General features: G+C 50.2%; 1 protein-coding gene across 1 annotated transcript; it reads right to left on the reverse strand.

Annotated features, from left to right (window-relative positions):
* Positions 1-1,953: 1,953 nt before the first annotated feature.
* KDELR3 (KDEL endoplasmic reticulum protein retention receptor 3) lies at positions 1,954-13,031 on the reverse strand. Its single transcript, XM_007189056.2, has 5 exons — positions 12,732-13,031; positions 8,115-8,215; positions 4,650-4,808; positions 3,556-3,808; positions 1,954-2,691 (listed from the first exon to the last, which is right to left on the reverse strand). The coding sequence occupies exons 1-5, from the start codon at positions 12,820-12,822 to the stop codon at positions 2,651-2,653; spliced, it is 645 nt and encodes a 214-aa protein (XP_007189118.1). The 5' UTR covers positions 12,823-13,031; the 3' UTR covers positions 1,954-2,650.
* Between the last annotated feature and the right edge of the window lie 3,983 nt (positions 13,032-17,014).

Raw genomic sequence — 17,014 nt, forward strand, 5'->3', positions numbered from 1 at the left:
GTCAGGTTAGAAATTAAATTGCTGAGTCTTGAGTTTTTTTAAGTGTATCCTTTAAATTAAAAACCCCAAATGTTTATTGTAATGGTTAAATGTAGCATCTCAGCATCTGGGTGGAAGCTGCCTATTTTTCTTCCCCATATTACCAGGGACCATCTGTGAAATTCATTTTCCAACCAGACAGCTGCTGTGAGCAGAATGAACATAAATGCTCACTGGAAATTTATGAACCAGTTAAATATGCATTCACCTGCAGAGTGAGAACCACGTTTAATTATAAACAGTATACTCCGTGGGCAGGTTTTCTTTTTAAACTCTATTTGTAGAGCTAGAGTAAAAGCAACCCTTTGCCAGCTACTCAGCCCTTTTGGCCAAGTTATCTTGAAGGGTCTTAAGGGTTTATTAAGAACTCTTACTCTCTTCATACTCCCGTTCTCTGCAGTGCTTTGTAACAGCTTTTGGGTGCAAATTTTCCTCAGCATCCTTTTGCGCTCAGCTTTTTACAGGTAGGTAGTGCTTAAGAAAAGTTACAGAGGACTAAAGTCCAAGTCCTTTTACTTTTCCTCCACCTGAAAGGTAGGTGAGATTGTCCCCTTCATGGTAATACCAACTGTTTTACTGAGACTTCATATAGCAGATGGGCCTGGAAAGAATTTTCTGCTCTTGTGTTCACTGTAACAGGACAGGGAGATCAGACAGCCTCAGAAATCTTTTTGTATCTAGTGTGGGACTTAATTTTTTAATACTGTTACCGATATTGTTCATTCACAGTGTAGTTAAAGGGGGGAGCCTCCACTGCATTCTTTGGCTTAGGCCTGAGAGTGCTTGCTGGTTTGTAAGATCAAAATATCTAAATACTTGAGGTTTTTGTTTTTGTTTTCCTCGTAAAATTCTTCAGGGAGAGAGAAGGGATTGTTTCTGAGGGGTACTGAAAGTGTGGTTGAATGTGCGACATACAGGTAGGTTGTCAGCATAAGCTGAAATGTATGCGTGTGAGAACTTTGACATCTCCCCCCACCCCCCCCCCCCCACTTTCTTCCTTCTTAACTACTTTTTCTCCTCCTTATAGAAGTTGAGGCTGAGGGAGGATGGTAGGCACAGGAAAAACATGGCAACACCGCTCTGTGCTTTCAAACCAAAGTGTCTCCCCCCCCCCCCCCAAAAAGTTCGTCTAAGCACTGATTAGTCCATTGTAGGCATTTTTTCTACACCAAAATTCTGATTTTTTTTTTTTTTTTTTTTTTTTTTTACACAAAGGTGCCACCACAGGGGGTGTCCTACTCTCTTGCAAGTCTTGAAAGCATCCCTTTGCGGGAAAGGTCTCTGGGCAAGCAAGCAGTATTTGGTCTGCTGCTTGCTTTCCTTTTTCCACCAGGGATGTTGTAATCATAAAGTCAAAATAACAGCATATCCCAAAACTCAAAAGCTGTTGTGACCTGAGCACAGCTGAAATCTAGTAGTTTTTCCTGTATAGCTCCAGAGTTAAGTCTTCTGCCTCTATGTCTGCCACTTATAATTCAGGTTCTGCCTTTGCTTCAGAACGTGAGCAGAAGAATCCTCATTTGATGCTAATTATTGTAGTCATGATTGAAACTCATTTAGGGAAAGGATTTCTATATTAAGCTGTGGGGCTGCTTCTCCCCAGTCCCTCCCTAACAATTCATTGTGTGGACTTCTCTCATCTAAAAGGTTGGTGGCTTTTGCTTGGGATCAGTGCTCTCTCTATTTATGTCCTTGCTGGTTTCTGAACACATTCCTGTTGCGTTAAGACTTGAAAGATTTGTAGATGTATGATGTTCAGGCACAGGATGCTAAGAGCTTAAGAGCTTATGTTACTATTCTTAGTTTGTAAATTGTCCTTTTGATACCATCTTGTTTCTTTTGTAGGTATAAATAAAACACTTGACAATAAGGTGTGAGATTTTTATTGCTTAAAAAATTCTGACTACAGGCCAGTGACAGTCTCTTAAGAGTTTATTTGCTTCAAGACCATGTTGGTTGACTAACACCTTAGTTAGCGCCTAAAAATGTGAAAGGAGGGGTGGGATTAATTGTTCTTAGTGCGAAAATTTGAGTCACGAAGCAACAAGACAGTACCTAGTAGGTAAAGCCTGGGGTATTTGTTTGCTCATAACATTTCCCACCTGTCATATCACCTTTGTATCTTGACTCCCTAAACTTGATGGTCTCCAACCTGGAAAGTGAAAATTAATCACAACAGTACACTCCTAACACTTGGGACTGTCTGTGATCTGCATTTGGGGCTTTTGCCTTATACACAGCAGGGTATATTTCCAGATTGGGATTGGCTGTTCCTTAGCATGAGTCTCACACTAGGGCCTTAGAGAGCAATAGTTGACTTGATCCATTCATGGGTTAAACACCTAAGGTTTTTATGATGGTCCAGTTGACACTGTGAGGGTACCATACTTATGTAATTGGCCCAAGTTTTAATTACCTCTATAATTTAAGGGAGATACTGATGAGAAGGTCTTCTAGATAGAATGATCAGCGCTTTGCTGAATTCCACACTAAGCATTTTTCTGAATTCAGTTTTAACATTTGGTCTCAGTCATGTAAAAGTCACCCAGGAGAACACTTCAAATAGTTTGCTTCATGTCCATGTTAAGGTGTAGAACATCTCTGAGGACCTTCAAATTGGCATTGGAAGACTTAACTTCTTTCCTTTAAGGACTAGAAGAAAATGAAATTAGAATCTACCATGAAAGGACTCCTTTTTAACCTTGTGCCTAATCTTAGTATCTAATGCCTATTTCACAGTATGTATTCAGATGTTAGAGCCAAGGGGAAACATCACTGCAGGTTAACTACAGGTTCACTGACCCCATGTTGGACCCTGATGCCACCACCCCCTCTTTTGGCAGGCCATGAATCTAGCAGTTGTCCTCAATTTATTTCACATCTCACACCCAGTGCATTGACAGTTCCTATCAACTCCACTCTCGAGAAATGTCCCCATCTCTTTCCACTGATGACCACCTCCTGGACAATTCCAACTGCTCCATAACCTCCCTGCTTTGGCTGCTTTTTATCCTACACAGCAGCTGGTGGATTGGTTTTCAGATGACCCCAATTGCTGCCGTTTGTGGTTAGAATGCAGTGTGAATGCCTTACCCTGACTTAACTGAGGCCCTAGGTGATTAATCTTGGTTGACCTGCCATATCTAGGTTTACAGTTGACTGTACTAGCCTTTTTGTCCTTTATCATACCAAGCTGGTTCCTGCCTTGGGGCTTACACTTAAGCTGTTCTCTCTGGAATGTATTTGTCCTATATTTTCCTAACCCAAGTATTTTGTCAAATGTTATCTCATAGCTGTCTTCCCTGTACACTGCTTAGTACCTAAAATATCCTACTGGTCTGTATTATTTTTTCATGGCACTTACAGAGTTTCCTGAAAACATTTGTCTCCCCATGTTAGAATGTAAGCACCATGAGGGGCACACAGACTTGCCTCTGTTCACTTCCATAGCCCCTCAAACATTGACTCGATTGGTAACTGAGGCAGTGCCAGCAACACTGTTCTCGCAGCACCTACCTTTGGTCACATACAAGTAGAAGAAGTCACAGTAGAAGATGGTTTGTACTACCCCAGACACCACCGCAATTTGGTCATAGAAATTCTCAGTCTGGTACCGCCTGATCCAGTTAGCCAAGTAGAGGGCCCGGTATAGCCCAAGAAAGAACAGGTAATGAGTAGTAATGGTCTCAGCCTCTCCAGTCTTGCTGATCATGAAGAGCTGGGGCAGGATGGCCACTGATTCCAGGTAGATAGAGAAAGTCCAGAGGATCTGAGCCAAAGAGATAAGTAGCCAGAGGAGGCTGATCAAGAAGGGGCCATCTTTAGAATTTAGTTACTAAAATAATGTTTATTGGAGAGAATACAGTGAAGCAAAAGAGAATTTTTAATAAGATGAACTAGTTCACCATTTATTCAGGTCTTATTTGCCGCTCCGCGTGGCTTGCAGAACCTCAGTTCCCCAACCAGGGATTGAACCCGGGCCACGGCAGTGAAAGCCCAAATCCTAACCATTAGTCCACCAGGGAACTCCCAGAATCATGTTCTTGAAATTTTTAAATATGTTCATCAGTGTATCATTCCACCCCTTTCTTTGTACATAAAAAATATTTTTAAGAGATTCAAGCGTACTGCTTTTTTCACAAGCATGAACGTTGCTATAGAACAATTTTTAATTGTTGCAGAATTCTGTCATACAAACTTGCTTTAATTGAGGCTGTGGTTTCTCAAAATGGAATCGATGAACACCAGCATCAGAATCTCCTCAGATGCTTGTTGCCCCAAAGATTCTTGAGTCAGAGGCCAGACCTGAGCTGAAATCTTGGTCTGGACTGTGCTCTAATATCCACCAATCACCAGTTGGACAGAGGGTCTTAGTCTTAAGTGGTGCTGTGATGCCTGCTTTGTTTATGAACACAACTATTTAGATGTGCCCATTTTCAAGAGGAGCACTGTCAATAGCTTATTGGCAATTTCTAAACTTATAACAATACAAGAGTAATGGCCATGGTTGTGGCAGAAAGGTAGCCCAGACGTTACTAAGGGTCCAGAGGTAAGGACTCTGGGGAGTGTGTTTACCTTTGGGAATTAGTACTCTGGGTCCCTCCCCTTACCTCCAGAGGAGTGAAACTGTAGTTTTCAAGGAAGGAGAGGCCAATGACTGGGACCAGAAGAAACTCCAGGCGGAATGTGTCATTCTCACTGTCAAATGTTTTCCGGAATTTCCCATAGATCATGTACACTGTGACGTAGGCACAGAGGAGAAAAACCACCTAAAAAGAGAGAGAGACACATGGGAGTCGATAAAGTCATTTCCCAACCTATTTGCTGGGCTTCAAAGCCACCCTGAGTTGGGACCTACCAAACCCAAGGGCTAGTGTTCTGCCTTAAGGTGGAAAAGGTGAAGTGTGCTTGCATGTTTCTCTTGGGCCAATGAACCTAGAATCTGAAGCTAATGACCTTTTTGTTAAGTAACTCCATGCTTCTAACTGGGACTGATAGTGCTACCATGAAGACTCAAAGGTGCCCAGGCGTCCTCTCACTGTGGAATGTTAGGCAAAAAAACCCAGAATTGGTCTTTGTCGGGGGACTTAGTGGCATTCCATGGCTCTTTTATTATTTTTTTAATTTATTTTATTTATTTTTGGCTGCGTTGGGTCTTCGTTGCTGCGCACGGGCTTTCTCTAGTTGTGGCAAGTGGGGGCTACCTCTCGTTGCGGTGGCTTCTCTTGTTGCGGAGCACAGGCTCTAGGTGTGCAGGCTTCAGGAGTTGTGGTTCGAGGGCTCTAGAGCGCAGGCTCAGTAGTTGTGGTGCACAGGCTTAGTTGCTCCGCGGCATGTGGGATCTTCCCGGACCAGGGCTCAAACCCGTGTCCCCTAGCATTGGCAGGCGGATTCTTAACCACTGCGCCACCAGGGAAGCCCCCAGGGCTCTTTTAAAGCCTCAACTTCCTGGATCTGCATCAGTGACTTGAGAGCATTCTTCCACAAAGACTTGAGTCAGTTGACCATCAATCCTTCAGAAAAGTGCTCTTTTTCTAACTACAGTGGCTGTCCTCCAGCATATAATAGTTTTATGATCTGGCCTCTAATGCAGGCCAGAGGCTCTCAAACTTGAATGTGCATCAAAATCATATAGATGGCTGCCCCTTCCCCTGCCCCCAGAGTTTCTGATTTAGTAGGTTTGAGCGAGCCTGAGAATTTTGCGTTTCTAGCAGGTTCGTATGTGATACTGCTCTGCTGGTCCAGGACACTAGCCTAGAAAACTAATGTTTGCACTTCAAAACTCAGGTTATTTCCTCAAAGTCTCTTCTCACCAGAACGAGACACACATGCTCTGTGTCACCATACCCCCATGTAAAAATACTCATTGCTGCTTGTGAGCACATGTTCTGTAAATGTCTGTGCACCAGTCTGTCTCCCCTGGGAGAGGAGAGTCCATAAGCGGGTCCAAGCCCTGTCCACCTCTGAATCTAACTCAGGGCCCAGCACAAAACAAATGCTGGAATGAGTGAATGAATCAATGAAATGGAGATCACTTCTTCATTTCACAAATTTGGAAACTGGCCTCTTTGAGGATCCGAGACCTCATTCAGCCATGGCAAGGGCTGGGTTTACAGTCCCTGCCAGGACTGCCCAAGTCAGACCCTTGGGCAGAGAAATAAACTAAGCAGGTGGTGTTTGCTACTTCTGTGTTGGATTTAAGGAGACAGCGATTTCAGGACCTCAGACTTAAGTTCACACTGAGTTCAACACTGCACAAGTAACAGCATCCTCCATTCCACCAATCCCAGGAACAATATGCCCAGAATCCCAAAGGGACATCCCTGATATGGAGAAAGAGAACTCACTTTCGGTTAAATATCTTCTGGGTGCTAGGTACATTACACAGATTATCTTGTGTCATCTTCACAATAGCCCTGCAAGATAGGTAGGATTCCTTCCATGTAGCTTTTTTTCCTTAAAAACAGGACTCCTATTAGACAATGTGCCCAACTAAAAACTAATTTCCCAGCCTGCTTTGCAGATAAGGATGGTCAGTGACATGTAGATGGAAGTCACTGGAAAGCTCTTTAAAAAGGGCTTACCCAGCTGACAGGCAACCTATTGCTCTTTCTCCCCTTCCTCCTCCTTCCCGTCCTGAATGTGATGTGATGGTAGGAGCTCTAGCACCTATTTTGTGACCCTGAGGCAAACCTGAGGCTAGATATCACATTCAGGACTAGCTATATCATTTGCAGGGCTTCTTGTTAAAAAATAAGTATTTCAAAATGGCAACAGCAAAGCATTAAACCAAGCATAGGGCCCATCTGAGCAACTGCACAGGTAACAAACCCAAGTGCTGGTTACACTAAAGCTGGCAGAGCAGAAAGTTAAAAGGAGATGCCATCCCAGCATCCTAGACTACGCACTTCCAGATTTTGTGTTATGAATGAGATAAAAATAAATACTTACCTTATTAAAATAACTCAAGTCTCTGTTACCAGCATCCAAACCATTACATCCCACTTTACTGACTCTGAAACCTGGGCTCCTTCCACTAAACTGTGTTGGATGGTTGGTTAAAAATCTCAGAAAATGTCTCATCCCAACCAAACCTCACAGCTATGGCCCAGGGCTGAGAGATGCTCAGTTTCTCCGTCTATAAAACAGGACCAAGCTTCAAAGCAACAGCTTCCCATGGCAAAACCGAATACAAACTGTTCACCTGGATCATCTGCCCTCACCCAGCCCTCTATCGGCACCCCTACCACCAGCAGGTAGCCCTCGCCTGCTGAGCTCCCACCATGCCTGCCTCCTGTCTGTCCTTTGAATACACCAAGCTTGTTCCTGTCTTGGGGGTCTTTGCATCAGCTATTCCATCTGCTTAGAATGCTCTTCCTCTGAGCTTCATTCCTTGTGTCACTCAGATCTCAGCTTACACGTCACCTCTTTGGAGAGGCCCTTCCTGATGACAGTCCCTAAATAGCTCCCTAGTCGTTCTCTATCACGTAACCCTGTTTTTAAAACTTCTTTCGTTATAATTGAAGGAAACATCGTCCTATTTTACTTATTTGCATAGCCTTATCCCTAACCAGTTTTTCTTACTTGTTTTATTATCTGTCTCCCCGGTTAGAATGTAGGTTCCGTGAGTATAGGCGCCTCATATATCTCCTTCAGGTACCTAGCTCACAGTAGGTGCTCAATAAATAATTGTCAGATAAATGGACGAATAAGTTCTCTGAAAGCTCAGGGTACCGTGTTTGATTTTTTGCTTATTTTTTAACCATTGTAATAGCTAACCTTTACTGAGTTTTTAAGATATGACAGCTATTGTGCATTTACATTTATTACCTCGTTTAACTTTCACAACAAAATCCTCTGAGGTAAGTACACCTATTCTTCATTTTGTAGAGGAGGAAACCAAGGGGCACAGAGGTCAGAAGACTTGCCCAAGCCCAGGTCCCACAGCTGCTAACAGCAAAGCCAGGATTCAAATCCAGGCCTGCCTGGCTCCACAGCCTAAGTCCCCAAGTATACTGTCTCACCGTCGGGGGGGTGCTTGGCAGCCCCCCACCATGGCTGCCCATCCCCCTTACCTTCATTACTGTGTTGTAGATGGAGATGAAGTTGGTGAACAGGTCCAGGTACCTGGTGGTGAAGACGAGAGCGAAAAGGATCTGGCTCTTCCCAGAGATGCCTGTAGCCGGATGGGGACAGGAGACAATAAGAACACAGACGGCCAGGCTCACACACACTCGAGAAGCCCAGAGCCTGAGTTGGAAAGGCCTCCAGAGTGTCCACTTCATAATGACACCCTGTCCAGGACACTGTCACCCTCAGAGGGCCAGGAAACACTCCTTCCCATTGGGTCACTTGAGTCTATTCCTCTCATTAGGCTGTAATCTGTCACCCAGTCTCCAAATCAAGACATGAACACCGAGTTCCCAGGGCCCCTGTGTGTGCCTGCCTTGGTTCCTGCTCTGGGGAGGGCGTGGGGATGGGGGGAGTCAGGCTTGCAGGGGGTAGTGTCAAGGTTCCTCTTTGCTCTACCCCCAGGGTTCCACTGACAATCCCCAGAGAACAACTCACTGACTCTACAAGGTGCTGATTCACCAGGGAGACCGCAGCAGGTGGAGGAAGGCACAGGGCCAGGGGAGCATTCTATTTTATTTTTCCAAATTTTAAAGATTAAAAAGCTTTTTTTCTAGTTATAAAAGTTATGACTATTTTTACTCATTGTAAAACAAAAACCAGATAATACATAGAGATGTAAATTAAAAAGTAACAATCGGGCTTCCCTGGTGGCGCAGTGGTTGAGAGTCTGCCTGCCAATGCAGGGGACACAGGTTCGAGCCCTGGTCTGGGAAGATCCCACGTGCCGCGGAGCGGCTGGGCCCGTGAGCCACAATTACTGAGCCTGCGCGTCTGGAGCCTGTGCTCCGCAACAAGAGAGGCCGCAATAGTGAGAGGCCCGCGCACCGCGATGAAGAGTGGTCCCCGCTTGCCACAACTAGAGAAAGCCCTCGCACAGAAACGAAGACCCAACACAGCCATAAGTAAATAAATAAACAAATACTTTAAAAAAAAAAAAAAAAGTAACAATCACCTGAATCCCAAAGTCTGAGTGTGCGATCTTCCAGATCTTTGTTGGTCTTCCAGATCTTTGCACACATACACACGACACATATGTGCACACATATGACACATATGGACGCATCAACTTGACAAAACTGGGTTCGTACTTTCCATGCTATTTCCTCATCTGCTTTGGTCTCTTTAAACTTTTTATTTTGAAACAATTTTAGATTTACAGAAGAGTTGTAAAGACAGTACAGAGAGTCCTACCCTTCACCCAGCTTCCCCTAATGGTAACACCATGCATAATCACAGAACATTTGCCAAAACTAAGAAACTGACATTGGTATAGCACTATTGACTGAACTCCAGACTTTATTCAGGTTTCACGTTTTCCCACTGATGCCCTTTTTCTGTTCCAGGATCTAATCCAGGAATCGAGGCTACATTTAGCCATCATGCTCCTTAGTCAACTTTTGCCCACTTTTGATACATCGTGGAGGTGGTTCCTGGGTAAAAGCAAGCAGCTGCCCTGCCTCCCATTTCTCTTGCCCCATTAAGCCCACAGCAGTCTGGATACTTCACCAAACCACTCCCATGGTCCCTGATGCCCACGTTTCTGCATCCAAACGTCAACTCTATCTCACCCACCCAACTCCTCAAAAGCCAGCGGAGCACTCCGTCTATCCCGACCACACCTTTCTCCAGGTTTCTGTGACTGCCCACACTGCCGGCTTCTCACCTCCTCTGGCCACTCCTGTCCTCCTCAACACCTAATCCTCAGAGGGCTACCTCTTCTCCCTCTGTCCCTTTGCCATCCCATCCCACACACAAGGGACCCTCTGGCTCCAGACTCTCCTTGGATCTCTGACCTATATATTCCTGCCTGACTAAATCCACCGTCTCCCCTTGAACCCCCTCCTTCTCCTGTCTTCTGTCCTTCTTCTGCCACCATCATCCCCTTTGTGCTCAAGGTAGAAAACCAAGAGCCATCCTTGAGCCTCTCTCACCTTTGTCCCCTCACCCCTGGATTTTATTCTAACTATGATGGATCTACTGGGGAGTTTGACACCAAGAAGTGACATTACCGGATTCAGGGTTTGATTCCTTTGTACGCCTGATATGTGCCTTTTCTAATTATTCCTCTGGTGAGGGACATTTTGGGGAGAGGGGACAATTCTAATGACTGAAGATGAACACCGCTGAAGCCCCTAATATTCTGGAGAGGGCTGGGTCCACTTGCCAGCTTTCCTACCAGCATGGCAACCCTGAGCCTCATACTCCTCATCTGTAAAATGGGGCAGGACTGACGTGAGGACTAAATAGGATTCAATGAGAACCCGAGTGCCTCCCTGGGGGTCTGGCAGTGGGGCTGGCTGTGGGTGAAGGAGCCCCCTGGGGGAGGGGGTCGGAGTCCAGGAGGCAATACTGACCCAGCTCGGAGCTATGCCTTTCGTTATGCCAGATCCCTGAGCCCTCACTGAGGTCTGGTGAGGGAGGTCCTCAGTCCCATTCAGGAGGGTCCAGGAGGCGGCTCTAGTGGGGGATGCTTGGCTACCCCCTCACTCGGCCTTTCCCCACTCCTCCCCTCTTTCCATCCCCAGCCTGCCAGGCCCCTGGGTTTCACTCACATTTTCCTTAGCTCTTTGGGAGCCCTGGAGGTCTTGAGCACAATGTTTTTTTCACACGGTTTTGAAAGCAGTGAATAATTTCCACCAAAGCAAGCTGCGCATGGAGACCCCAGGACACAGAGGAGACCAGGAGCCAGTACCTGGCCAGAGTCCCTCAGGGGACCCACTGGCCAGGTACAGACCTCCTGCCATTTGACAGATGGGAAAACTGAGGTCCAAGGTTACACAGTGAGTCCGTGGCAGAGCAAGAATGAAGCTCCAGTCTCCTGCCTTTGGGGCTGGGTCACAGGGGTGTCACACCAGGCCCTGCTCCTCGGGGCTGACGGGCTGGCATCCAGGAACCTCACCCCCTCCGTTCTCAACCAGGCCTGTGCTGATTCATCTCTGCACACACACAGGCCCCACTGCTCACCTGCCCTTTCTTTTTCCCATAGCACTTCGCTTCCCTGACAAACCGTATCATTTACTCGGTTGCTACCACTGTAGCTGGTTGGCGGTCTCCCACTGATAGAGTCAGCTCCACCAGGCCAGGATCTCTGCCTGTTGCCCGGTTATATCCCAGGTGCCTGGTACGATGCCTGGCAGAGTGGGATGGGGAACAGAGCCCCCTCCTGGTCACGGCTGCTCACCCCGTCCAGGGCCCTCCGTGGCAGGGACAGGTCCAACCTAGATTCTTTCTCTCACTGGAGCCCCTCTCAGGGCTCCTGGCCCACTTCCCCCAAGTGGGAACCTGAGGGCCCGTGAGTGCCCATTTCCCTGGAGACCCCAAACCCGAATGGCCTCCAGTTCTGGAATCACTCCCTCCGCAATGACCCTCACACCAGCACCCACCTCTCACCCCCACCAAGCCCCCTGGGCTGGCAGCCTCCACGATGCTCTCTCTGCTTCCTCTCTCAGCCTCTCCACACAGCTTCCAGAGTCCCCTTCCGAGCCCCCTCCCCTGCTCCCGAACTTTCCTTGGCTCCCAGTCCCAACTCCCTACTTGACAGACAAGGCCCTTTCACATATGACCACCCACCCCCCTGGACTCATCTCCCTCCCGGACCACCCCGAAATTGGGCTGCTCACCATTCCCGGGACATGCCCTGCCCTCTGTGACACGACACACCCTTCCTGGGTGACACCCTGCTTGTCTTCCAGGACCCAGCACAGAGCTGCTCCCTCCATGAAGCCTTCAGGGGCGCCCACAAGGAGCCTGGGCACCTCTCTGTATCCCCTCACCCCAGTGCCAAGCACAGGGCAGGCGCCTCCAGGACACCAGTGGACAAAGATGGCTGCAGGCAGCTCGGGCAGCCTCTTAATACACTGGGTCTATTTGGCCACCACCAGTCCAGCCCTGAAACTTCTCCAACCCCCAAGCAGGGCGGCCAGACTGCTGGGCAAAAGGGGGACCCTGGGCTTCTGCTCATGGGCAGCTCCATGCCCACCTGGGCCTGGCTGGTGCCCCTCCTGCCACATCATAGCCGCCTGAGGCACAGGATGGGGAGGAAAGAAGGCCCAGCTTGGGGGGAGGGGGGAAGTGTGGGAGGGGGAGGGGAGAGTGGTGGGGGCAGGAAAAGAGAAGACCTTGAGGGTCTGGAGCCGCTTCCTGTGTGTGCACCTCCTTCTCCCCGGCGCCCCCGTCCCCACCCTGGGCCTGAGTGAGGGCAGAGAGAACAATGGGCCCCAAGGGATGCTGCTGCTGGGCAGCAAAGGGGGTGTCACCTCCTCCTTATCCCCCTCCTCTTCCAACCAGCAGTGGCAACGCCAAGCAGGGGAGAGAGGGGGGTCAATGGAAGCGCAAGCCCATCCCACCTCCGTAACTTCCGCGGGTCCTTTTTCTGTGATATGGTACAATTTTAAGTTTTCTTTGGAAGCTGAGCTGCGCAAAAACAATTTCAAGCACCCCCAAGCCGAAGTCCCCACCCTCAACAGACATTCAGGAGGCTCCCCGTAAGCCCTGCAGCAGGGGCGTGGGGCTGGCCCTCCGCCCCCAGGGCCCCACCTCCCGCCCGGAGCGCCCCTCACCCGTGCAGCACTTGGAGCGCCAGATCTTCCCCAGGAGCAAGATCATGGCCAGGAGGTGGCTCAGGTCGCCCAGGATACGAAACACGTTCATGGTCCGGCCCGCTCTCAGCCAACTCCTGGGAAACTTTCTGGCGGGCGAGGTGGCTGCCACGTCCCCGGCTCCGGCCTCTGGGTCCCGCGCCCCCGAGCTCCGCGCTCCCGCCCGAGCGTCGCCGCTCCGCCAGCGCGATCTTGGCGGGGCGGTGACGTGGCCGAGCCTGCCGCCGCGCCAGGGAGCCAGGAAGCGCCGCCGCCCGAGATCCCGAGATCCCGCCTCCCGGCCCAGCCCAGCGCCGCGGCTCCCGGGGCGGGGCGGCCCCGCGGGCTGGGGGGCTTCCGGCCTGGGCCCGCCGCCCGCGGCCTGGGCCCGCCACCCGCCGCCCTGGCCGCTCTGTGTCTGCGAGGTGCCCGCCACGTCCCGTCCGCCCCCGCGATGCCCGGAGAAGGGTCCGCCGGGAGTCCGGGACTCTGCCTCCCCTGCTCGGAACCCGGGGTCCTACCGCACATGACCGTGGGCAAGCCACTGGGCCCCTCTCTCTGCCTCGGTTCCCTCATCTGTACACAGGGCTAAGAAGGCCCGTGCTGGGGTGAAGTGGGGTCCTGCGTGCCACTGCTTGGCATGAGCTTAGCAGGTTGGAAGCCCCCCATAAATGGTGACCCACTGCTATTGTCATCATCAGCCTGGGGTTGGAACTCCTCCCTCCTCGGGTGGGGAGAAGAGCTGGAGCTGGGTTTCCCACCCTCTCACCTGTTAATTTGAAGAGCCGCCTTGTCCTGACCTGACCTTTTGGACAATGGTAACCAAAGACTCTCTGGTTGGGAGTCAGGCTGACCTTGGTTCCAGCCTGGGTGCTGAGAGACTTCCCCTCTCTTGGCCTCAGTTTTTTCATCTGCAAAACGGGGTCACTGTGATCATGGAAGAGGTCAGGTCTCTCAGGGAGATCCAGGGTCCTCCCTAGTGTCTCCCTCTTCTTGGTGTGACAAGATGTTAAACAGGAGCACAGGCCAGAAGAGACTCCAGAGGGCTGGGGAATGGTGGCCAGCAAGTTAGGAGAGGTGAAGGGTGAAGGACCAACTGTGGGCAGGAGTCCTGTCAGTGCTGTGTGACCTGAGCAGGTCAGACACCCTCTCTGGGCCTTGGTCTCTGCATCTGTAGTAGTGGATCGCATGTGCTAAGGGCCCTTATCACCGCCGCCCTTTTGACCCCTGTAGCCCCTTCTCCCACTCAGGACCTTCATCTCTCCCTAAATTACTGGCTTCCTTTCTGTGCCCCCCCTCCCCATCACAGACAGCCAGAGAGGCTTTTCCATGATGAAGTCTGTCACTCCTCTACTTGTGACCCTTCCATGGCCCCCTCACCATGACTCCCAGGGCAAGGCAGTCTTTTGAGACTCAAAATGTGGTCCAAGGACCAGCAGCATCTGTATTGCCTGCTGGGAATGCGGAATCTCGGGCCCCACCCCAGACCAACTGAATCAGAATCTGTGGTTAAACAAGATCCCTGAGTGATTTGTGTGCACACGAAAGTTTGAGAAGCACTGATCTAAGCAAAACTAAGAGCAAAACTATTATCCCCATTCTACCCTGGGGAAACTGAGGCACAGAGAGCTTAAGTAATTTGCTTAAGGTCACACAGACACTAAATAGTGGAGCCTGGATTCCACCACACAGTCTGACTTCAGGGTTCATGCAATTAAATCATGACATTACACTGTGGGTTGTCATGGGAGGTGACGAGCTCCCTGTCATGAGAGGCAGGTGAGCAGGGGGGTGGGTGCCATTTGTCACGGATGCTGCAGTGGGGACTCCTGCCCTGGCCGGGATAGCCATCAAGTATTGGGCATCTACTGGGTGCCAGGCATGAGTCAGGCACGTTAGCCAGGTTCTCTCCGTTCAGCCTCAACAGTCACCCTCAGAAGCAGGCTTTAAATCCTCACTTTGCAGGAGAAGCCTATCGAGGCTCAGGGAAGTGGGGTGCGTGGTCACAGTTCTTCCGGGAGGAAAAGCCAGGCACTCATCCAGGGCTGTGACAGGTTCTGAATGGGCTGCTATGTTCCCTGCTCCCCCCACCGGCCCTGCCCAGATACCTCCCCTCCAGTCAGTGCCCAGAGAAGGCGGTGGCTATTTAAATCCCTCAGGTGTGGCTACAGTTCTCTCTGCCCAACCAGCTGGCATCTCCTTCTCAGCGCCCACCTCCTCCCCAAACCAGGGAAAAGCACGTGCATTTGCCATTTGGTAAAACATCTGTCCTCTTGAGAAGCAGCCCCAACTGCCAGCAGGGGATGGAACAAGGCTAGAATCCTCCTCTTCCCTCTGTTTCTCCAGGGGGACCACAGGGGAACTGGCCCAGGCCAGGGGAGGTCTGAGGAGTGACCACCATGGTGGTGGAGGGGGAAGAACTCAAGATCTTGTCCTGGGCCTGCCACAGTGGCCTTGAGCCTGCCTTGTCTCCTCCTTGAGCCTCAGCTTTCCCATCTGTTGATGGGGATAATGAAGAGAGAAGTATTGCTGATTTGTTACTCGGTCCTCCTTACATCTAGTCTTCCCAGTCTCCCTATGAAACTGATACTCCCTATGTCTCAGGACAGGAAACTCATCACCCCAATTTTGCAGACAAGGAAACTGAGGCTCAAATTTGTCTCTTGCTCCCACAGGTCGCATAGACCTCCTCTCCCCAAGGTTCTACCACTCTGTCCTTAGTAATCAGCCCTGCCTTTTTCACACCTACTCCATCTTCAAGGTGGAGCATTTTTCAAAGCTCCCAACAAAGAGCAGGGAAAAATCCCCTACTCATTTTACTCCCCCGGCTCTAGCGCAGGCCGGCACTCCAGCCACCTGCACTGTTGGACCTGTCTTTCCCAGATGCTGGGTGGTTCCCGGCAAGTCCCTCACTGCTCAGCCTCAGTTTCCTGACAGTCGAAATTTGTCTGCTGTAGGAATGCAATTGAGGGGAGGCCAAGGGGGAAATTTCCTTCAGTTCAAAGGGCAAGGATTCTTTTTCCCTCATTAAAAAAGCAAACTGGGGGCTTCCCTCATGGCGCAGTGGTTGAGAGTCTGCCTGCCGATGCAGGGGACACGGGTTCGAGCCCTGGTCTGGGAAGATCCCACGTGCCGCGGAGCGGCTGGGTCCGTGAGCCACAATTACTGAGCCTGCGCGTCTGGAGCATGTGCTCCGCAACAAGAGAGGCCACGATAATGAGAGGCCCGCGCACCGCGATGAAGAGTGGCCCCCGCTTGCCGCAACTAGAGAAAGCCCTCGCACAGAAACGAAGACCCAACACAGTCATAAATAAATAAACCCAAAAGTTTAAAAAAAAAAAGAAAGCAAACTGTATGTTCAAAGTCAGATTTATGGGAGAGTGAACGGGAGAGTTGCTCAATTATAGGAAGAAAAAATATATGTATAGTCTTTTTTTCCTTCCTGGTCCTAGCCCTTTGTTATATTTCACCGCTCTTTTGAATATCCTGCTAACTGCCTCAAGTTCTGTGGGGAAGGGAAGTGTGGATGTAAAGTGAAAATCACGATCCTGAGGACACCCCACCACTTAATCAAATGCCTCTGGCCGGGCAGGGCCCTGGAAGGAGGTGGGAGCTATTGGCCCGGGCTCCCGGGACTCCCTTCGGGTTCCTGGGGGCCGCTTTGGCTTTTTCTGGTCTCGGCAGCAAGTGGACGCTCCCCCCGTGGAAGGAATGAACTCTTCCCAGGCAGCCCCGAGACCGAGGTCCCACCGCCCGCACCCCCCACCCCGCCCCCGAGGCGTGGACGAGTCTATTCCCTAATAGAATGGGGGTGGGCTGAGGGCAACCTTCCTGTGGTTCCGCCTCAGGTGTTCTGGAAGCTTCCCCCTCCCCACTCCCGCTCAATACGTTTTGAGTGACACACGGCAGGGCCTAGTATGCGCCCCATTTTTACCCGGCGGGAAACCAAGGTTCCAAAACCTCTCTTCCACTTTCAATCCCAAGCACATTTATTGAAGACCAGCTATGTGCCAGGCGCCTTGCAGGTTGATTGTAGGTGCAGACTTAAGAAGCCCTTGGGGCACCGTGGGAGGCAGGTGCCTGTGCATGCATTGGATATGGCGCAGAGGAGAGAGTAATTACCCTGGGCTGGGGGGAGTCACGAGGGAGACCTGCAGTTAGGAAGGCTTCAGAGGATGCCAGAGCCGGGCACTGAAGGATGAGTAGGAGCTTGTCTCAAGGTCAGAGCCTGGGGGAAGAGAGTAGAGTCCCAAGTAGAAGCAACT

The sequence above is a fragment of the Balaenoptera acutorostrata genome, chromosome 11 (genome assembly GCF_949987535.1).
Source record: "Balaenoptera acutorostrata chromosome 11, mBalAcu1.1, whole genome shotgun sequence".
Classification (NCBI taxonomy): Eukaryota; Metazoa; Chordata; class Mammalia; order Artiodactyla; family Balaenopteridae; genus Balaenoptera; species Balaenoptera acutorostrata.

What these genes read in the sequence shown, in the direction of transcription:
- KDELR3 (XM_007189056.2), bottom strand. Translation starts at nt 12,822, where the DNA reads ATGAACGTGTTTCGTATCCTGGGCGACCTGAGCCACCTCCTGGCCATG. An exon ending in GCGCTCCAAGTGCTGCACGG is followed by an intron (nt 8,216 to 12,731) that starts GTGAGGGGCGCT and finishes ATCCGGCTACAG; the next exon opens with GCATCTCTGGGAAGAGCCAG. An exon ending in CTACTTGTATGTGACCAAAG is followed by an intron (nt 2,692 to 3,555) that starts GTAGGTGCTGCG and finishes ATTTTCTTCTAG; the next exon opens with TCCTTAAAGGAAAGAAGTTA.